The following is a 22,803-nucleotide window of genomic DNA, read 5'->3' as shown; positions in this document are numbered from 1 at the left end:
ACACAGAGTAAGAGCTACATAAATGATGGCTACTATCATCCTGAGCCTCATCATCATTATTATTATTAAATAAACCAGGGTCCAACAAGGCTGGTTCCCACACAAAGACTCATTGGAGAAGTTTATTTACTTCATTCCTGGTTTCTTTTGCTCCCCAGAGCTTGGCAGTCTCTCACACAAAGGCCATTTTCTGATTTGAACTCTTTCTAGTTTTCACCAAAGAAGGGGCAGAACTCTTGAGCCTTTCTGTTGCATGTGCAGAATCCCCAGTCCCCCTCCCCCCCACCCTATCCAAACACGGCACACAAGTCTTGGTCTTTGGCCCAGTGGTCCTGCTGACTCTTTAAAAGAGACGGGCAGAGAAGCCTCTAAAATATTTTAGTTACTATCAGGGGCAGCAAATTGTTGAGGCCTCATCTTCTTACTCCCCATTTCCTACCTGGGAAATCTCCCAGAGTTCCCTTTTCTGATAGATAGTATAGAAAGACTGGCTTCAATTCTGGCTCCTGTCACTTATTACCTATATGACCTTAGATGAACCACTTTGCTTCCCTGGGGAAAATGAGAGTGTCAGGAACAGCCTCTGAGGTTCTTCCCAGATACAGATTTCCATTCAACTTACCTCACAGAAAGGGTGAAGTCTCCTGGATTACTCTTACTGGGCCTGGCCAAAAAGCTGCCATCAACGCCTCGTGTCAGCAGTAAATTTTCTGCCTCCACTCCAGTGATATTTGGGTGAAACCATCTTAGAGAGAGGGAAAAAAAGAAGGGGATTTTTAGACCATATTTCCCACACCATCAGAGAGAATATAAATAAATGACTGGTGAGTCACTGAGCAAAATATAAGCAGAGAAATCTATCATGAAAATGCATCACTTGCATATTGATCCAGTATAATGAGTCAGAAATTTTCAACAAGAGATCCCATTGACAGATACCACAAAGGGGAATGGAAAGATAAATTGGTCTTCATTCACCAAAGTGGCAATGGTGTAGAAGGACCTAATATCAAATCCTCCTTCAGGCACTTTCTAGCTGGGTGACCCCTAGACCACTTACTTATGTCTCTTTAACCTTTCTGTCTCAGTTTCCTCATCTGTAAAGTAAGGTTAATAATAGCACATAGTTCACAAGACTGTTGTGAGAATCAAATAATATAACGATGTGCAGTGTTTTGCTAACATTTAAAACTCTAGGTAGGTACTAGCTATTATTATAATTAATTCAATTAATGTTCAATCTAAAAGATATAGCAAGAATGCAGACTCAAGAGGCCACTGTTATAAACTAAGTGAACTTTTAAGAGATTTCTCAACCAACATTATCCCAATTCAAGTATGATATAAGAGTTGATGACCTTGATGACCTCTGTTTGATGTACATTAAAGATAAAGAAAGCATAATTTCTCATTAAAATATTTCTGAGCATCCATAATCTTCCAACTCAGAAAAATCCCCTCTCCAACAGAATAAACTGCAATGCAATGATATCAACTCCTCTTGTGACTTCCACTCACATCTACCCATAAATCCTGCCCTGAGAGGATACTGAAAGCTCTATGGTTACCTTTCCATGGGTATCAGTATCACTGCCAGGCTGTCCATGATCTTACGATATGACTAATCTAACTTCTCTTACCCATTATATACTTTTGTCAGCATGTCTTCATGCTACTTCTTAAAGGAAAGCAGTATGGAAGAAATGAGCTGAGACCAGCATCCTGACCAAATACAGTAAGTTCAAAATGAACATATAAACTGAATATTAAAGGGACAGTCTAAATAATAAAGGGCACAACATACAAAAATTAAAGGACAGCAGGGATCTGGAACTTTTTACAACTATAGCTAGAAATTCAGAACTCAACCCAACAAGGGACAGAGGGGAAAATCAAAAACAGATAAAATGGATCATTTTAATTCACTAAGGAAAAAATTCTTCCATCATATATAAAGTAACTGTGATATCAAAGATAATGTAGGATGGAGCAGCTAGGTGGCGCAGTAGATACAGCACTGGCCCTGGAGTCAGGAGTACCTGAGTTCAAATCCAGCCTCAGGCACTTAATAATTACCTAGCTGTGTGGCCTTGGGTAAGCTACTTAAACCCCATTGCCTTGCAAAAACTTAAAAAAAAAATGTGAATTAAAACAACTCTAAGTTTCACTTCACAACTTAAAATTTGGTAAATATGGGGGGGAAAATGGAAATAATCAATGTTGGAAAAACTAAAGGAAGCAAGGTACACTCATTCAGAAGCTGTGTGTCAAGCTAAAAATTGGTTGAAAAATTCCAGAAAGATATCTGGCATTATATGCAAAAAGTGACTAAAATCACCATATTCTTTGAACCAGAGCCATTGCTTAGGCCTTTATCCTCAGGAGGTCAAAGACAGAAAAGAAAGGTCTCATATGCAACAAAATATTCATATAGCTGCACTTTTTAAGTCATGAAAAATTTCAAAGAACGTAAGCAGTCAATGACTAAGGAACAGTTACACAAACTGGGATACACAAATGCAATAGAACATTAAAAGAAAATTCAGAGAAGCCTAAAAAGACTTATATGAATTAATATAAAGTAAAATAAGAACCAAGAAGAAATATGCAAAATTGACTATAATAACATAACCAAAAGAATAAATCAATGTTATAGAACTATAATGCCCAAGTTGAGTTCCAAAGAAGAGCTCAGGAAATACTCTGCCTCCTTTCATTGAAGAAGAAAACTAAACACTGCAGAAACAGGTAAGAATATCAGTTAATTGTTAAATTGTTTTTTTTTCCTCCTTTTTGGTACTTTGTTACTAGGAATAGCTCAATGGATTAGGGAAGAAAAACATAAAGAACTAGAAATCACATACCCAGTAAAATTAAAAGTGGGTTGGAACAAGGTTGTAAAAAGATTTGCAGGAAGGTCTTGTATCCTTTAAAACAAAACAAAAGGGGCAGCTAGGTGGCACAGTGGATAGAGCACCAACCCTAGAGTCAGGAATACCTAAGTTCAAATCTGGCCTCAGACACTTAATAATTGCCTAGCTGTGTGACCTTGGGCAAGTCACTTAAACCTATTGCCTTAAATAAAAAATAAAAATAAATAACTGAAAACAAAACAAAAACCAACTCCACTGGAGAAACTGAAAGAAGCTGACAATTAACACCAGAAGCCGCTACAGGAGCACTCAAATGCCAAAGCCAAAGTACTCCCTCCCTCCTGGGGCAGAGCTGACAGAGCAGCATCAACCTCTCCCCCACTTAATAGCAGTTGGTTTTTACCTGGGCACCCTCAGGTGCCAGAGGAACTGATCCAGACCCTAAACACCTGCTACTACTAGATCCAAAGGCTTCTCCACCTTGTCCTAACCCATCTAGGACAAAATCCTCAGCCCAATGATTACTTTACAAAGACAACCAGTGGATACAGAAGATTTGACAAAAACTGCAAACAAAAGAGACCTCAATGGAAAAGTCTGAAAAGGCAAAAAAAAGCAAGATGCAAACAGCATTTATTCATAAGAGGCATCAGGAAAAAGCTAAAATGATGACCAACTAACTGAATGACATCAAGAATTACCAAAGGGTTTCTCAGATATACTAAGCTTCCAGAACAAAAGAAAGAAGGTCACTCTCTCAAAGGGCATGCAGGAACCAAAGTACAGAAGATGAAACAAGTTCTAATGGCAAACAGAATTATAAAAACTAAAAGTTAATTTTGGGGGTGGGGAAGAAGAAAGAAGTTTGCTTTTGGCAGGAAGAAGAAACAGCTCAAGTGGAATACCCTCAAGAACTACAAGCATGTGTCCACAACAGTTCATAATTTGGGATAAGGTAGAAAATGTTCATGAAGAGACTTGGAAAGCAAAGTTATTTGAGAATTGAAGAAAAAAGCCTGCTAAGGCCACTTTAATACAACAGACCAAGAATAAACAGAGGAAACAGAAGGGGAAAAATCTTTCATTTGTCCTCCTTATCACCTTAGGCCTAATCCTATATCTCTTCCCTTTCTTCCATAACTAAATTGGGGGGGGGGGGGGGTCTATATTCTTCTGTAAACATAGCCTACACACACTTCCTATTTTCTCTCTTCTCAACTCCTTAAAATCTGGGTGTTCCAAACAGCACTCAATCAAAACCCTGCTCCAAAGTTACTAAGAATTTCTTCATTACTAAATCCTGGGAATTTTCCTTGGTCCTCCTCCTCCTCGGCTTCTCTGAAGCAATTGACACCATTAGCCAAAACCTCCTCCTGGATCCTCTGTCCTCTTTAGATGTTCAAGACCCAGCTCTGGAGATGCTGGCTCTTCTCCTCTGGCCAGGAGGGTCCCCCAGCCCTTGTCCTAGGCCTTCTTTTCTCTCAGTCATTTCACCAATAACCATGCTTCGATTATGCTCTCAATCTACACATTCAGCTTTATTGTCTCTCTGAGCCTCAATCCCTTATCACCACAAGCCCAGCAGATACTTCTAACCACATACAAGTAATTCAAACAAGTGGTGTCCAAAACAACACTGCTTCTCTCTCCCAAATCTCACCCTTCGCCATTTCTGTGAGGGGTACCACCACTCTTCTAAAGATTCACATTCAACAAAAGCTCAGTCACCCCTTCCCTACACTATCCTTCAACCCCCATATCTATGAGCTGTCAAGCTAAACAATTCTATCTTTAGCCTATCTCTCGTATCCATCCTTTTCTCTCCCTGCCAAGGCCTAGTTCAGGGCCTCCTCACTTCTTACCTGAACAAGACAGGAGCCTCCTAACAACTTCTGGTCCTTCATCTCTCCCCATCCAATTCATCCTCCAAAGAGGTGCCAAACTTAGCCATGTGAGTCCCCGGCTCAGGAGGCTCCCTACTGGCAAAATGCTAACTCCTCCGCTTGCCACTTGCCAGGCCTTTGCCATATGGCTTTATAATTCTTTTCAGATTGATCTTGTCCTACTCCCCTGCTACACTGTCAGTTCCAGTCACACAATACGCATCCTCCATCGCCAGGACTGGAAGGCTACACACACACACACACACACACACACACACACACACACACACACACACACATAATTTGCATCTTGTTAAATGTCTTTCTAACTAAACTGTAAATTCCAGTAGGACAAGGACCACATTTTCTACTTTAATTTAAGGCCCAGCACAGTCAGTTATACATAGCAACCTAAATGAGATACTTTTTGGTTGGCTATCGCCAAACCCAGCATCAGGAGTTACACTCCAAGTCAAATCAAGACGAGTTTAATTCAGGTCTAGAATTCAACTTTTAATGACCATTTAAAATGACACCACAATTCTCCAAAGGATCAATTCCAGGTGGCAGTTGGCTGGGTTCAAACCTTGTCACACCTCAGTTTTTCCAAGTCCCCCACAAGCATCTGAGGCAGAAGAAACACCAGTGCCTGTTGTCCCCAGTTGGAGCTCCTTCAATGAGGCCACTCACACTCAAAAGACCAAAAAAATAAAGCCCTTCTTCTCTTTAGAGGCAGACAATTCACTTTTGGCCATAAGACCAACAAGGGGCCAGTACCACCCTGACAGTGGCATTATGCCAGACCCTTCTACTCCATTACTGCCATTCAGTACCATCCACAGCCTGGACCCTGTTCAAGGAGAGAATGAGCTCCAAGGCCCAGGCAAACAGCCAGGGTTCAACCTGGAGGCAGGAGTTTGCTCTACCCAGCATTGCTTCATTGTTTTACAGACCAGCAAGGCAGGCCTCCCACAAAAATCAATATAAAAAAAAAATTACTGAAAGATAAATAAAAATAATCTAATAGGATATAAGCTTTCATAGGTCCCATTTGTCCTAGGCAGCTTTGTGAAGTAGAGGAGAGGTCATAGAAAGAACTTTTAAAGAGGCTGCAAAGTACAATGGGAAGAACACTGTGCAGAATCAGAAACTCTGGGTTCAAGTCCTGGCTTAGCCAATTCACCAGTTCAACCATGTTATAACGTAATATAGTACATGATTAATTCAGTGTTTATCGGTTGATTAATTGGAGAAAAGTTCCCTCAACATTATCGTTTTTGTCAAAGTCTCTCATACTACTTTTGTGGTGAGATCTGGAGGAGACAAGGATCCAGGCAGATGAATTCCAACATGGTTCAGGGTCAGACTAAAAGGGCAATTTGTAATGGTTCAAGAGATGGAATGACCAAGTGTTCTGTACCAATTTAGCTGGCCCTAGAATGCATAAAACTTTTTTCAATGTCTAAATAGCAGACTCATCAAAATTACAAGTGACACCAAGACAGGAGGCATAATTAAGTCGGTAATTAAAAAGTGAGGATCCAAAAGGATCCTGGGAAGGTTGGTCATACTGGACTAAAATGTATTAAGATGAAACTCAATAGAAATAAATGTAAACACATACTTGGGACACAAGTGTGTGCACACAGACAAATCAACTTCACCAGTATAAGACTGGGGAGGAACAGATAGAGATCATTCTAAAGTGGAATGCCAGCCATGTGAGGTGCCAGAGCCTCCAGGAGGAGGGAAGTACTTGTCTCAATGTACTTTGCCCTTGGCAAATCTCATTTGAAGCACTATATTTGTCATGGGTGATATAGTTTAAAAGGGACATTGGTAAACCGGAGGGAGCCCAGAGTGGGGTAACCTGGATGGTCAAAGGTCAAGTCCCTGACATGAGGACTGGTTGAAAGAACTGGGACCGCTTAGCCTGGAGAAGATACAGGGAGGGAGGACACCAAGGCTGACTTCGAATATCAGCAGGGTTGTCATGGAAAGGACAAATGAGGTTTGTTCCATTCAGCCCCAGAGGGCAGAACCAGAAGCAATGGCTAGAAATGGAAAAGCCCAGTTCAGCTCAAAAGAAACTTTCTTGACAATCAAACCTGAGCCTGAGTAGAAGAGACTGGCTGGGAAAGAGTGGCTCTTTGTCCAACAGAGGGTATTCAAGTCCTCAGTATGAATGGTAGAGGATTCAGTCATCTGTCCCTTTCAACTCCCAAATGCTAGGAAAGCAAAGATAATCAGACTTGACCCATCCACACTCCTAGAGTGAAAAGTGTACAAAGCACCTTCACAGAAAGGGCTTTGCAAAATGTACAATATTCAAATCTTCCCTTTGATACTTTCTCCCTTTGGGACCTCACTGGAACACAGTTCCCTTCTCTGTGGAATGAAAGGATTAAACCTAGATAGTCATTGGAGTCCCTTCCAGTTCTTCATCTATAAGCCAAGGATCCTAAATCACTTAAACTTGCTGGGTGGGGGGGGGGGGGGATGTTGCACCAAATTGATAAAGTTGACAAAAAAGAAAAATGCTAACTGTTGCAAGAGCTATGGGAAAATCAGGTATATGGACACCCTGTTGGAGCATTGAAACTGTTCGGTCATTTTGAAAAGTAATTTGGAAGCTATAATCAAATTTACCACACTGTATAGATCTTTTGACCCAGTGATACCACTCCTAAGCCTATATGATCAAAATTTACCACACTGTATAGATCTTTTGACCCAGTGATACCACTCCTAAGCCTATATCCCAAAGAGAGCAAAGAAAGAGGAAAAGTACTCATATTTACAATATAACATTTATAACAACTCTTTTAGTAGTAGCAAAAAACTAGAACCAGAGGGGATACCCATCAACTGGAGAATGGCTGAACAAATGATGGCATGTGAATGTAGCAGAATGCCGTTATGCTATAAAAAATGATGAAGGGGCCAATTTCAAGAAAATGGGAAAAAGAAACTTACATAAACTGATGAAGAGTGAAGTGAGTTGAACCAGGAGAATAATATATATATATATATATATATATATATATATATATATATATATATATAGTAAAAATACAAAATAAAACTTTGAAAAACTTAAGGGCTCTGATCAACATAATGATCTATCAGGATTCCCAGAAACTCCTTGATGGAAACTGACAAAGTGATTGATCCTGGGTACTAAATGAGACCTGTTTTTTTAGACATGACCAATACCAGAATTTCTTTTACTTGACTATAATGTTTATCACAAGGGTTTTGGTTTTGGGTTTTTTTTTCTCATGGTGTGGAAACAGAGAGGAAGAAAAGAAAAGAAATTTGTTAATATAAAAAAAAAAAATAAATTTAAAGAAAAAATCAAGAAATCTAACAAGATAACCTCTAAAGTCTATTATATTCAGCGCTGGGTCAATTTGAGCTGTTGTTGTTACTTTGGGGCAAGTAAAGTGGGTACCCAATGATTCTCTAATTCTCCTGACATCCAATGTTTCTTTATCTAGCAAGGTATGACAATCCACAAGGGCAGAAGAATGCCATTCATTTCCAGAAGGCAAAAAAAAAAAAAAATCGTGTTGTCTCACCCAAGATCAGATCACACAATGAAAAAAGTCTTCAGTGCTTTCCCTCATCTCCTATTATACAAGTGCCATGCTTATGGGACTTTATACCATTTTCTTCTTTATCCCCCAATATTAATTCTTATTTACTGGTTAACCAGAACAAATCTGGAAGGAGGGTTGCTCCTTAGTTTGTTTTTGGTTGGCAGCAATTTCTCCCCCCTTGAAAACTGGCTTAAACAGATCACACAAAGTAGGCTAAGTTAGAGCAATAAATCCCCCCTTCTTTAGCTACCAGTGGGGTGTCTTGATAGGGGAAAGAATGAAAAACCAAAATTCCCCAACAGAAATTTTATTTCCAATCCCATAATGGTCCTTTTTTTTAACTTCAAATTTCCAAATCTGGAATTTTCCAGATCAGGGGACCTCTACTGTCCTTATCTATCAGAATTCTAGTAAGTTCAAAAGAAAAAAGTGAAAGACAAGGAGCTCCCTGCCACAGCCAGACTCCATTTTTAGCCAGCTATCAACATGACAAAGCTGCACAAGAATGTCACAGCTAACTGTGTTGCCGTTGGTATAGACAGGACTTCATAAATGAGAATGTGACCAGAATAACAAGGCTGGCTATTTGTCACAAAGGTGAAGGCAGAGTGCTGCATAGAAAGGTGAAATGGGGCAGCTAGGTGGCGCAGTGGATAAAGCACCGGCCTTGGAGTCAGGAGTACCTGGGTTCAAATCCAGTCTCAGACACTTAATAATTGCCTAGCTGTGTGACCATGGGCAAGCCACTTAACCACATTTGCCTTGCAAAAACCTAAAAAAAACAAAAAAAAAAGGTGAAATAGAGGGGTGGCTAGGTGGTGTAGTGGGTAAAGCACCGGCCTTGGAGTCAGGAGTACCTGGGTTCAAATCTGGTCTCAGACACTTAATAATTACCTAGACGTGTGGCCTTGGGCAAGCCACTTAACCCCATTGCCTTGCAAAAATCTAAAAAAAAAAAAGAAAGATGAAATAGAAAAGTCTCCCACAACCAAGTCCATAAGAGTCTCTCTCAGGTGATGAGCAAGCCAATAAAAGACTGGCCAAAGGTAGTTGGGGAAGGCAGAAGCTTTCATTTGGCTGGGGAATTAGAAATATTCATAAAGCGGTAAAGCAGACCTTAAGGCTCAGTTTAGAGGCCTTTTTGTCACTGACTCAGGAAATCTTTAAGGGTCGTTACTGATGGAGAAATTGAAGTCTATATAAGTTTAATGGCAGTGGTAAAGTGGCCTATAGAGTTAATTTACAGGAGTTGGGCTGGATTTAATTTATGTCCTATCAGTTTAAATCTAGTTTAAATCACTAGTCAGAAGGCTTAATTTAATCACTATTTTTTCTACAAAGTTTATTATTGTTTCATATAACTTTAATATCTTATATATTCTTCACAATCAAGATATAATTTTAAATGCACTTCATGCTTAAAAATCATAATTCCTTCTGATATTTTTCCAGATTATTTTGTCAGAAAACTCTGTGATTGCCTGATTAGTTTACTTACAAAAAAATAACTGAAGCAGATAATTTTGAAGTCACTGAGAGATATTCATCTCTAACCTATATATATTTAAAAATGTTTTTGCCATCCAAAACATTTGTAATATTTTATCTAATTAAACAAGCCTATGTGTTCTAGATTTTTAAAATAAAACAAGAATTGAATTATGTTATAAATATAAATGGTTTTCTCCCAGATGAAAATTAAACACACCCTTACAGCTAGATCACCATGACAGAAATTCAAAATGTAGCTAATACTTCTTCACCTTGCTTCATACACTGGAAAAGAAAGATGTTTTCCTGTTTTGTTTTCAACTGTCAAAATGATTCATCCACTTAGAATGAATTAGTTCAAAGAAGGGGGAAAATAGTCTCATCAGATTTGCAGGAAGAAAAGTTTTTGATGCTATAAGCTGGACTATATTTCAAAAGTCTTTAATAACTCTAGGTTCTTAACTTACCTCTAAAAGTTTATTGACTGACTTTCTTTAAAACCTTATCAATGCTGGGGCGGCTAGGTGGTGCAGTGGATAGAGCACTGGCCTTGGAGTCAGGAGTACCTGAGTTCAAATCCAGCCTCAGACACAATTACCTAGCCCTGTGGCCTTAGGCAAGCCACTTAACCCCATTGCTTTGAAAAATCTAAAAAATCTAAAAAACAAAAACCAAAAAAAAAACCTTATCAGTGCTAATGAATGAGGCTATTATGATGGCCCGGTATTACTGAACTTTTTTTTCCTCCCTCTTTCTTTAGGAGGTAGGAAAGTGTATGTGTGTGTGGGGGGGGGGGGGGGGGAATTAAAGGACTAAGCAGAGAAGGAAAAGTCATATTCAAAAATCAAAAGGATGTAATAAACAAAAGGCATCAATTCAATAAAAATGAAAAATAATTAAAAATATTTAACTGGTTTCATATTTGTCTTAAGTATAAACTTTGGATTATAAAGGAATTATTACTGGATGACTATATTACAGTCAACATTTAGAACTACAGGGCTATAGATTTTAAAACTGAAAGGACCTCCTAGGTCATCTAGTCCAACGACCTAATTTACAGATGAAGAAGGAGAAGACCCAAAGGGGTTCAATGACTTGTCCCAGATCACATAGGGAGCAAATATCAGAGCAGAAATTCAAACCCTGGCCCTCTGCTCACAATCCAAACTTTCACCGTATCTCATATAGTTTCACTGTATAGTTCAGAAGTGGTTCCAGGGCAGACATCCTTTATAAAATGACATAGTCACAAGATCTGAGAATTACAAAAGAACATCAGAGGCCCATCCACCCCAAGATTTAAAATGTCCTCTCTCTCTCATATAAACACAAACATGCATGCACACACACACACACACACACACACACACACACACACACGATAGAGGCCTTTTGTTACAAGATAAAACTGCATAAAACTGTGGTATATGTATGTCCATGGAACACTATTGTTCTATTAGACATCAGGAGGGATGGGAATTCAGGGAAGCCTGGAGGGATTTGCATGAACTGATGCTGAGCAAGATGGGCAGAACCAGAAAAACACTGTACATACTAACAGCAACATGGGGCGATGATCAACCTTGATGGACTCACTCATTCCATCAGGGCAACAATCAGGGACAATTTAGGGTTGTCTGCAATGGAGAATACCATCTGTATCAAAGAAAGAACTGTGGCATTTGAACAAAGTTCAAGGACTATTACTTTTAATTTAGAAAAAAACTGATATCTTATTGTCTGATCTTGCTATCTCTTATACTTTATGTTTCTTCCTTGAGGATATGATTTCTCTCTCATCACACTCTATTTGGATCAATGTATACCATGGAAACAATGTAAAGACTGGCAAACTGCCTTCTGTGGTGAGGGGGGAGTAAGATTAGGGGGGAAAAATTGTAAAACTCAAAATAAATAAAATGTTTAAAAAAACTGCATAAACTGTGAATGGAAATCACATGATTCCTTTTTTTTTTCTTAAGGAAAGATGCCAGATTTTTAAAGGAAAGGACCTAGCTCTGTGGGTCAGGAGAAAAGGAAGGAATTGCTTCATGATGATGAGGTAGGAGGAGGAGGAGATTCAAGTCAACAACCATATATTAAGTTCTTGTTTGCCAGGTACCAGTGATGGGCAATGAAGACTAGGAAGATCTGGAAGACAGATCAAGATCCAAAAACATTAGGCAATTTAGGGAAGTCTATAGAAACTTTTCAAAATGTTTTTAAATGAATAATTTAAAATAAATAGGATTATAAAGAAAATCAATTAAAAGTTAAAATTTACTCTTACTCTTACAGTATATAAATTATATGTGTGTAAACAATGTATATATAAACTATGTATTTATGTGTATTTATATGCATATACATGTGTGCATATGTAGTACAACTTTAGGAACCCTAAGAACCTGGGCTAGAGTACTAACTAGGCTGACTCTAAGATAAATTTCACTTGCTATCTTAGGGCAGGGCTTCCTGGGACAATGAAGCCCCAGTCCCACTGCCCTCTACCCCCAGCAAACCTTATTTGCCTCACTGTGTTTGGTGTCAGTGCCATGGTTTATAAAAAGCCATTAGTAAGCTGGAGAGTGACCAGAGCAGGGCAACCAGGATGGCCAAAGGTTTTGAATCCCTATCATAGGATCGCTTGAAAGAAATGGGCCTAGACTCAAGAAGACATGATAGCTGTCTTCAACTATTTGAAGGGCTGTCATGTGGAAGACAGACTAGACATAGTGCATTTGGGTACAGAAGACCAAACCAAGAATAATAGGCTGGGTTATATAGTAAACATTCTATAAATATTAGCTATTAATTTTTTTTAATGTGATGACTCTATATTGAGTTTTGTATGTGATTTGTATATAGCATGTCTAATAGATGGTCACTTATTTTTATATGAGGATTTGGTAATTCATTCAAACAAATTGATATTATTTGACTGGCAAAAAAGTTTTGTGTTATGTTTTAGAAATCCATAGTATTGTTTATATTATTACTAGATTTCTTATTTTTCTTGTTTTGTAAATTTGTGAAGCCCTTGTATCAGAAATGTTTTTCTAAAACAATCTCTTTTTAATTTGGATGCTATTAAATTATGAATTGAGCTGTTAAAAAAAAAAGATTAATAGGCTGAAGTTGCAAAGAGGCCAATTGCAGTTCGATGTCTGGAAAAAGCTCCCTACCAACGAGACCATCCCAAAGTGGAATGGACTGCTAAAGGTAGCTCTTCCTCTCCCTGGAGGGCTTCAAGCAAGAGCTTGGACTACTTATTACTTAGCAAATACACTGCGGAGGGGGGGCACTTGCCCAGTTCCCTTTGTAAAGGAATTCAGTTGTTGAGGATGACTCTAATATGTTGTAAATCCATGGTCAATGGAAAATAGGTGGCACCCTCAAGAAACACAGGGAAATAGTAAGAAAGTAGGTTTGGGGGAAAAGTTATTCTAGGAAACTTAGAAAAACCACAACTCCATAGTTCACACTAGTCACATTCTAACAGAGAAGTAATAGACTCAAGGTATAGAATGAAAAATATACATCTTTGTACATAGTTAACATGGGAATTTATTTTTCTCAATTTATATTTGCTATAAGGTTTTCACTTTTTTTTTCCAATTTGGGGCAGGAGGGTAGTAGAAAGAGCAAGAGCCTTCGGATAGAGTTGTCAAGAAACAAAAAAAAGATCACTGAAGTAGTTTTAAAGGTAAAGAAGAGAACTGAAAAGAAGTTCAGAAGGATATACCAAAAAATTGCATACTGAATTTATTATAAACTTTTTAAAAAAGCAATTATTACTATGTAGCGCTAAATACAAAGGAGTGACAAGTTTCAAAGATGACTTCTGATCTACTGTGCATATGGGAATACTCATTTTATTTGGCATTTAAGGTTAGAATTTTAAAAATTAAAATCTGGAATCCTAAGAGTTAACAAGGTCTGATTTAACACATTTAATTTGAGAAACCTAAGGGACAACCAGTGATGATATGCATCAGAAAGCTGGTGACATCAGCACAAACAAAAACTGAAGCTGAGTTTATATTAAATGGAACATCTTCATAGAAATATTAATTGAACCCATGGGATCTAATGAGATCACTGAGAGCATAAAGAAAGGGAAGAAGAGGACCCAAGAACCCTAATAAATAGTCACATATAGTGAGTAGAACAGACATGATGACTTAGCAAAGGAGACTAAAATAGGCTGGTCATAGAGGCCAGAGGAAATCCAGGAGATATAAGTGTCACCAAAAAGCCAGGAAAGGCAGAGTATCCAGGAAGAAGGTTCAACAGTATCAAAACCTGCAGAGAGATTAAGGAGGATGAAGGCCAAAAAAAGACTAATAGAATGTGCAATTTAGTCCTTTGAGCCACAGATCTCACCCCAGGCATATATGCCAAGGAGATCAGAGACAAAACATACACCAATATTTTCATAGCAACACTTTTTGTGGTAGCAAAAATTGGAAACAAAGTGAATGCCCATCAATTAATAAATAGCTGAACAAATAGTGGTATATGAAAGTAATAGAATTGACTATAAGGAATTCAAGAAAAACATGAGGAGATAGGAACTAATATCAACGAAGTCAACTGAACCAACTGAACCAATATGCATAATAATAATATGATAATAATCATATAAATGAAAAGAACACTAAAGCAAAGCTTAATACTAGGTAATGATAATGATCAATCTTGGCTCCAGAAAAAGAAATGAAGAAGCAGCACTGCATTGTATGAGAGAAGGAGCAAGAAAATCAAATGTTACAGACCCCATCATTGCTGGCTGGCCTTGCTTAACTGCTGTTCTTCACTATAATATAGATTTAGAAACAAAACTGTGTTTCTGCTTTTTTTAAGAGATCACTAAGGCCTGAAGAACAATTGGGTAGCCAGGTTAAAAGCCAGATTACAAAGGCCTAAAAAGTGAATGGAGAGAGCAGCTAGATAGCACAGTAGATGGAGCACTGGCCCTAGAGGCAGGAGGACCTGAGTGCAAATTCAGTCTCAAACATTTAATACTTACTAACTTTATGACCTTGGATAAGTCACTTAACCCCACTGCCTCAAAAAAAAATGAGAAATGGCAGTTATAACCAGATTTTTCTAGGAATATATGGAAGCAAAAATATCACCAGATGGAGGAGAACAGAAACATAACTATGGATTTAGTCGCCCCTTGATGGAGTTAATTGGAGTCAAATGGAGTTAATGCTAAAGTTAATTATTATTTCAGGTTAGTTATCTGAAGTTATAGGAGGAAATAGAAGAGTAGGATTAACCTAAAATGTTTATGTACCAGTATGGTCTTATAGGCAGAAGCAATAATTGCCCTTCCAGGTGTTATATGAGGAGTTCAAAGACTCCCTCATCAAATTCTACAAAGCTAGAAACTGTCTCCAAAAGACAATCATTAAAATGGACATGTATTATCAGCAGTCAAGAAAAATGGCAACTATCATCTATTCATTTATCAAATTAGCTAGCTGACATCTTAGAATTGGGTTTTTCTTCAGGTGGAGTGGTATTTAATTAATTGGTCAGTTGTGCCCAGGCTGACAGATTCATAGATCTAGAGCTGGTAGGCCCCTAGAGGCCATCCAGTCCAACTTCATGTGACATATAAAGAAACTGAGACCCAGAGAAGGTAAGCAACTTGCCCAGAGTCACACAGGTTATTAAGCATCAGAGGTGGGATCTGAGCTTAGATTTCTGCATGTATCATTGCCTCCCTAAGCACTTGTTGAACAATAAATTGAGACAAGATAGTCAGAGAGTCAGAAGCTAGCACAAAAGCTTTCTTATCCGAGCCCTCCTTTGACAGAGGAGGAAACTGAGACCCAAGAAGGTGGAATGATTTCTTATAACTCATCCTGGTGAAACTAAACATGTCCTCTTCTTGTCAATTCTTGTCCACCCCTTCAGATCCCACCCTCTCTGGGCTCCAGGCCTTTGCCCACACCACACTTTCCCCATGCTAGGAGGGGTGCACAACCCTCCCTCACTTCAATCCAATTCACTTGCCCCCAAGGCATCACTTCTCTGATGTCACAGTACTCTTTGAAAATGAAGCACAAACAACAACCACCACTCCACCTAGGCTAGTGGTAGAATCTCCCTACCACCAGTCAGATGGCCTATCCTTCAGATAATACCTGCAAGAAAGCTTCCCTCCCCCCCCCCACAAACATTTGGCTCTTCTCTTCTGGCCTCATATTTGCAACCCATTTCAAACTAGAAGACACCCCCCTCCACCCTGAGTCAGGGCATCATTGGTACTAAGAGCATGGCAGGGCCTTAAAAAATGGGGTGGAAGCTGTCAAAGAGGTGTTTGGTCAACTCTAGGAAGGCTTTTTGGAGGTTACCCGGAAGTTTCATCTCAGTTCCTTACTAAGCAAAGTGGTTCTTATCCACTCAAGAAAACACAACTGTGAGTCTTTAGAAGAAAGTAATCCATACAGTGGTTTCTAATTAAGGAATTTCTGATTGCTGGAAGAATAGTCTGTATTTCAAAAGAAATTAATGTCTCTTTTTCTATGGGGTAAGTATAGCTCATGTGCAGTGGCAGGTAATTGGTACCAAGACAGTAATAGCTCCCATTTCTATAGTGCTCAAAGGCTTATAAAGTCCTTTGCTCATAATCCCCCCCAACAAGGCAGATGGCATGTGCATCAAAAACTCCATTTTAGAGGTTAGGGAACTGAAGTGCAGAGAGGTGAGGAGAGCCCTGGACCTTGAGCCAGGAAGATCTAAATTTAAATCCTGTCTCAGGCACTTACCAGTTGTGGGATCCTGGGCAAGGCAATTCAGCTTCCTCCTCTGTATGAGATGGGGGAGAATAAAAATACCTGCGTCCCAAGGTTACTATGAGAACCAAGTGAGATCATTTTTGCAAAAAATGCTTACCAGATTGCCTGGAAAATGTAGGGGTTTAATAAATGCTTATCTCGTTCCTTCCTCACTGTTAATGAAGGTTCTTTCCAGGTTCCAGGCTAGCATCCTTTCCACTATTCTATGCAGCCAATACAATGTAATATCAGTCTTTATAAATTATTCTCTTCTAATTAAGTTTCAGGACTGAGTATCTTTGTGTTTTGATATCTTCTATGCATAGAGCACTGGATTTGGAGTCAGCAAGAAGTGGATTCAAATCTCATCTCAAACACTTTACTGCAGTCTCTCTAGGCCTTCATTTCCTCACATGTAAAATAAGAGAATTGGACTTGGTGGTTTAGGAGAAAAAAAAAAACAAATGTATATTTAGTGTATATAGTTACTGAGTTGAAAGTCATTTTTTAAAATATATTTCAAGAAGAGCATACACAATGTTGTGAAAATCCAATGGGGAAGGTCATGGAAGGCTTCTTTTTTTTGGGGGGGGGGTTGTTTTTGCAAGGCAAATGAGGTTAAGTGGCTTGCCCAAGGCCACACAGCTAGGTAATTTTTTTTTTAGATTTTTTTTTCTAGGCAATGGGGTTAAGGCCACAGGGCTAGGTAATTATTAAGTGTCTGAGACCAGATTTGAACCCAGGTACTCCTGACTCCAGGGCCGGTTCCAAGTTTCCCTTTTGGGTAGTCTTACACAACCTGGTCTCATACACCTTATTATACACGACTCCCATTCCTATTCTTTCTAGTCCACCCAAAATAGCCTTCTTGCTATTCCTCCCACCTCTGTACCTTTGCCTAGGCTATTTCATGATGCCTGAAGGCACTCTCCTCACCTCCTCTTAGAATAACTGACTTTTTTTTTTTAGGTTTTTGCAAGGCAATGGGGTTAAGTGGCTTTCCCAAGGCCACACAGCTAGGTAATTATTAAGTGTTTGAGACCGGATTTGAAACCAGGTACTCCAGACTCCAGGGCCGGTGCTTTATCCACTGCACCACCTAGTTGTCCCTGAATTGGGTTTTAAGGAAAAGGTCTGAAAAGGAGATGAAGAGGTGAGGAGGGTGAGAGTAGAAGGAAACATTAACAAGGCAGGAGGGAGCAGAGTCTGTAGAGGGGACAGCTGTAAGATGGGGCCATTTGGCAAGAAAACAGGACTACTAAAAAAGAATGCTACTTTTCCCCAAGGTGTCCAGGTCAGCAGAGAATCCAAAAGACAGCAAAGCCTAGACTGAGAAGGCCCTTGAATGCTGAACAAAGGAACTTAGGCTTCCTTTGGGAAGCACCACACTTGTGAGCAGAGGAAAGACATACCCAGGGGGTGACCAAAAGAATCCTGGATCTGGGATCCACCTTAGATAGTGACACTGGGCAAATCAGTTAACTTCCCTTTCCTCCTCCTTGATTTCCTCATCTACAGAATGTGAAAAATGGAGATAATAAAGCACCTATTTGACAGAATTGTTGCATGGATCAGAAAATATATCCAAGGTATCCCAAAAGTTTGAAGTTTTAATAGCTTCTAAATGCAATAAGTTTTGGGACACCCTATATGAAGGCTCTAGAAATATGCCCCATTCTGCCCCCCTTTTTCACTTTCCTTATATATAGGTTTGGACTGTTCAATAAAGCAGGCATTCCCACTCTGTGAAATGAATTTCACAAGGGGTTGTAGAAAGCTTGTCTGGGGGCACGGAGAATATTTAGTAAATGACTACATTATTCTACTGAAATTAATTATAACATTAAATTTGGGGTACAGAAAGGTTTAATAAAAGCCAAGGGATACGGAGATCAAAAAAAAAAGGCAGGAACTTCCATGTTTTAAAATATATATATGTAATAATAATAATAATAATAATAACAATTACAAGATACTTCCCTCTTCAGTAGAGAGGGGAAGAATGAGCTATTAGTGGGGTTTAATTAGTTTTCTTTTTTATGTGGAAAGACTCATGGGAGAACATATCTGGAAAAACTATATGTAAAAAAAACCAAAAGATGTTAATAAAATACTTTAAAATTAACAAAACATCCCAGCATATGGGGAGACAGAGAAAGACAGAGACAAGAAATAAGGAGAGAGAAACAAGAAGGGAAAGTTAGAAAGTATTTCAGAGGCTTAAAAGAAAAAGCCCTATACCACACTACTCTAGAAGAGGGAGAAAAGGGAGAGGGGATAATGGATGCAAGAGTGCATATTTCTTTTCTTTGATTTTTATTTTAATTTATGTTAAATGACAAGATCTACCCCCTGGCTTTCCCAAAGGTAAAGGTTTTAGCATATTTTCTCCATCTGCTCTCTTGGCCCCAACAAAAGACACTGTTGCTAGAAACGATTGTGTTTATGTATCAGCTTGCACCTTAGCAAGCAGTTTCCCAAGATCCTCTGTAACTTTATAGCAATCAGACCCGTGGACAGAACCCTGAAGGAAAAAAAAAGTATGTAATCCAAGCAGAGGGGTCCATTTTTCTCCAACTCTGGGGGAAAACCTAATATTAAATAGGAACAAAATGTTAAGAATTTCTTTAGGCAAGCAGTATGGCAAGTTTGTTTCCTACAGTCGAGCCACGAGAGATAGCCTCCAACTAAATCAAACAACTTAGAGATAAAGAAAAAGACTCAACTTCATTTCCTTGGGGGGCAGGGAGGGGGCAGCAAAATTAAAAAGATAAAGAAGATCTAACAGGAGAAATTCCTCAGAGCAAAGCAAAATAAAGGCGAGGCAATTACACCTCCAGATTGTTCATCTCAGTCATCAAACCAGAGCAAAATCCAGGAGGCTAAGCAAGGATTTCCCAGTGCCTCCAGTGCTCTGAGATGAGAAGTGAGTTCCCCACGGAACAGCTGAGGGGAGAAGAAAAAGGCTGGAGTGAACAGACTCCAGCTCTGACTTTCACTAGCTGTGTCCAGGGGGCAAATTACTTCACTTCAAGATGGGGATTAATCATATCTCCTGAAGTGACTGTGATCATGTATGTAGGAGAACTTCGCAGGTGAGGGAAGGAGCTGACTCAACCCCAGAGAGGTACTGCCAGAGTTACCGGCATGACAGAATTTGAACCCAGGTCTTCCTGACTCCCAGCCCAGCTCTCTAGGCTCTCTGTCTCATGATAACGACTATCATGATCAATGTTCTGAAGTTTATGTAGACCCACCTGAGTGGCTTCCCCTGGCCAAGACTCTGCAACTCTATCAAAGGAGACCCTGTCCTGTCCCCCAGTCTTTTCTTGTCCTAGAAAAGCAGATCCTTCTTCAGAAGGAGACCCTGAACAAAGGCTCAGTGAGTGCTCTGACAGATTAGGTCAAGGCAGACAATGAATGGCTTCAGGAGGGAGTCAGTTCACTTTAGGGCGCAGCCACACTGTATCTCACTGAATGCAGTCATAGATCCAGATCCAGCAGACCTGCCCAAGTCATTCAGTTCCTAAAGTTTTTAGGTTTCGTTTTTTCCCTACCCTGAAACAATCCTGAACACAAAGACTGAGAGACAAGAGTGCTGGAGAACTATTCCTAATTTCGTAAAATGCTTCTCATTTGCATCACACCCTAGTCCAAAGCTATTATTTAAACATCACAAAAGAGTGGCAATACTTCTGGTCTGAAAAAAACCACAGCGGTCATCAAAAAGAAAAGAAGGTCTATGGCCAGAGTAGCCACTAATACTATCTGCTAGTAATGATAGATCAGATTAAGAGCAATGAAGCATCTATGACAGGGAAACAAGCAGGCTATCTTTAGCCGGCAACTTTTTATCTAAGGAGTCCAATGCAACACATCAATTCTCACTAATATTGTTGATTCTGAAAAGGAAAGAGCTTGACAACTGCCCAGATTTGGCCACATGAGAAACCAGAACAGAGGCCATCAACCAACATCAAGGCTTCCTTTTGGGTATGCTAACTGAGGATAGTCCCAGAGAGGCATTAAAGTCAGAGTGGCTCTTCTCTTTCTCTCTCCTATTACGTAGACAAACACCAAGAAGAACCTCTCCCCCAAAGGAGGACTGTTATTTCTGAATAATTATTAGGCAATTTTCATGAAGCAACGAGTAAGGAATGTAGTGCACAACCATGACCCACTTCAGTTTTGCATCTTCTGCCTGCAAACAATCCCAGGCTTCCAGAGCGGAGGCCCCAGAAAAGTCATTACTTAGAGGAGAGTGAAATGAATGAAGAGATCACAAAAGAATAGGGAAGCTGGGGCAGAATCTTTACCCCGGGAAGGGGAAAGGGTCTCTCTCTTGGATGAAAACAGAGGAAAAGAAGGTAGAGCAGAAGGAGGCACTGATCAGTCTTTCTTTCCATCAGGAGACCTGAGTTAAGAAGTCAGTTTTGATACTTATTAGCAGTGACCATGACTGAGTTCCTTCACCCCTAGATGCCTCCGTTTCCTCCTCCATGAAGTGAGAATAAGACATGCCTCTCACAAGGTTATTATGAGAAAAGTGCTTTAAAATATTAAGTGATTGTTCTTCCAACACCAAAGCCTGAACACGCATTGGCAGATGAAAGAAGCAGGTCTGGGAAGGGGGAAATGAGAGCCAGAACAGTCCTCGGGGGTGACAAGACACTGACACACCTCCCAAGAGCAGATTTCTGAAAGAGGGGGGAGAGGGGGAAGCAAGTAAAAGAGAAGAGGAAGAAGAGCGAAGGCGCAGAGGACTCAGGATTCTGCTAAGCCTGGAAATGCAAAGAAAGAGAAAAGAGAAGGGGAGGGGGAGGGGGGAAAGAAGAGAGGAGGGAAAGGGAAGGGGAAGAAAGGGGGGAAAGGAGGAGGAAAAAAGGGAAAGAGCCAAAGAGAATACACTTCTGATAAAGGCCTACCGGGGCAGAGAGCTTTACAAACACTTTCTTATGGGATCAACACAACAAACCCTAAGAAGGAAAGAAAGTGAAGACAAGAGGAGAGGAGTGAGAAGAAAAGACAGGAGCGAGGGGAATAAAGAAGGGGAACGGGAGGAAGGAGAGAAGAGGGAGAGGGAGAAACAAGGTGAGAGAAAAAAGGAAGGGCGAGGGGAGGGGAGGCAGAAAAGAGAAGGGGAAGAAGGCAGGGGAGGGAAGAAGAGGGGGAGAGGAGAAAGCTGCAAGAGGAGGCAGGGGAAGAAAAGGGGAAGGGGAGGGGAGGGGGAGGGGCGCGAGGGCAAGAGGCGGGGGAGGCGGGGGGAGGGGAGCGCCGGCCGGGGAGGGGGTCCCGCGGCCCGGGGGGGAGGGGCGCGCGGTGCTTTGTGGGCGGCCGGGGGGCCGCGGGGGTCGCGCCGCTCACCTCCGGGATGTCATGTTCCTCCCGCTCCCGGGCTCCTCCTCGGATCCGCTGCCTCAGGGGCCGGGCCGGGCCGGGGGTTAGCGCGGAGCCCGCGGCGCTCCGGCCGCCATCCAGGCCTCGGGATCCCGGAGACGAGAGTCGAGCCGCCCCCCCCCGCCCCCCAAGCGCCTCCGCTGCGCTCCGCTCCCCCGCGCCTCCGCCCCCGCCCCTCGCCGCCCGGCACCGCGACGGTGACGCCATCGGCCTGCGACGCCACCCTCCCGCCAGGCCGCCGGTCGGCCCAAAGAGCCTAGCGCCGGCCGCGCGGGCCGCGCACTTCCGGCTTCCCCGCCCCCGCCCCGGCTGGCAACTGCGGCCCGCGCCGGGGGTTCCGACCGTCCGCCCGGACCCCCCGAGGCAGCCCCGGGCCAGCGGCCGCCAGGGGGCGCTCCGCAGGCGCAGGCGCAGGCCCGGGCCAGGCCTCCGACCTCAGGCTCCTTATCCCTAAAACGGGGAAAGGAAGCGCGTCTGACCCTGCCCTCACGCCCCGAGACCCGCAGGAGCCGCCCCAAAGCCCCCCACCCAGGCCATGTGGCCCCGGAGGCGAAGGCGAGGCTGGGGGCCGCCCCTCCCCCTCCCTGCGACCCACTGTCATGGCGTCATCTCCCCGACGTCACCTCTCTGATGTCATCTCCCCGACGTCACCTCTCTGATGCCATGGCGTCATCTCCCCGACGTCACCTCTCTGGTGCCATGGCGTCATCTCCCCGACGTCACCTCTCTGATGCCATGGCGTCATCTCCCTGACGTCACC

The 22,803-nt window shown here is 41.2% G+C and overlaps 1 protein-coding gene across 4 annotated transcripts in view; it reads right to left on the bottom strand.

The window, feature by feature from the left end:
- The window catches only part of PTPN11 (protein tyrosine phosphatase non-receptor type 11), a 69,628-nt gene extending 47,479 nt beyond the window's left edge, over positions 1-22,149 (bottom strand). For 3 of the 4 annotated variants that reach the window (XM_074205784.1, XM_074205786.1, XM_074205788.1), the window contains exons 1-2: positions 22,011-22,149; positions 623-745 (exon numbers count right to left, since the gene is read on the bottom strand). In XM_074205784.1, the coding sequence (XP_074061885.1) occupies positions 623-745; positions 22,011-22,024 (137 nt within the window). In that variant the 5' untranslated portion in view covers positions 22,025-22,149. The remainder of the gene's footprint in view (positions 1-622; positions 746-22,010) is intronic. The other variant, XM_074205785.1, reaches the window with a different exon arrangement.
- Positions 22,150-22,803: the final 654 nt, after the last annotated feature.

This window comes from Macrotis lagotis, chromosome X (assembly GCF_037893015.1).
Source record: "Macrotis lagotis isolate mMagLag1 chromosome X, bilby.v1.9.chrom.fasta, whole genome shotgun sequence".
Taxonomy (NCBI): Eukaryota; Metazoa; Chordata; class Mammalia; order Peramelemorphia; family Peramelidae; genus Macrotis; species Macrotis lagotis.
The sequence above is the reverse complement of the archived record's forward strand: the minus strand, read 5'-3'. Positions and strand labels throughout refer to the sequence as shown.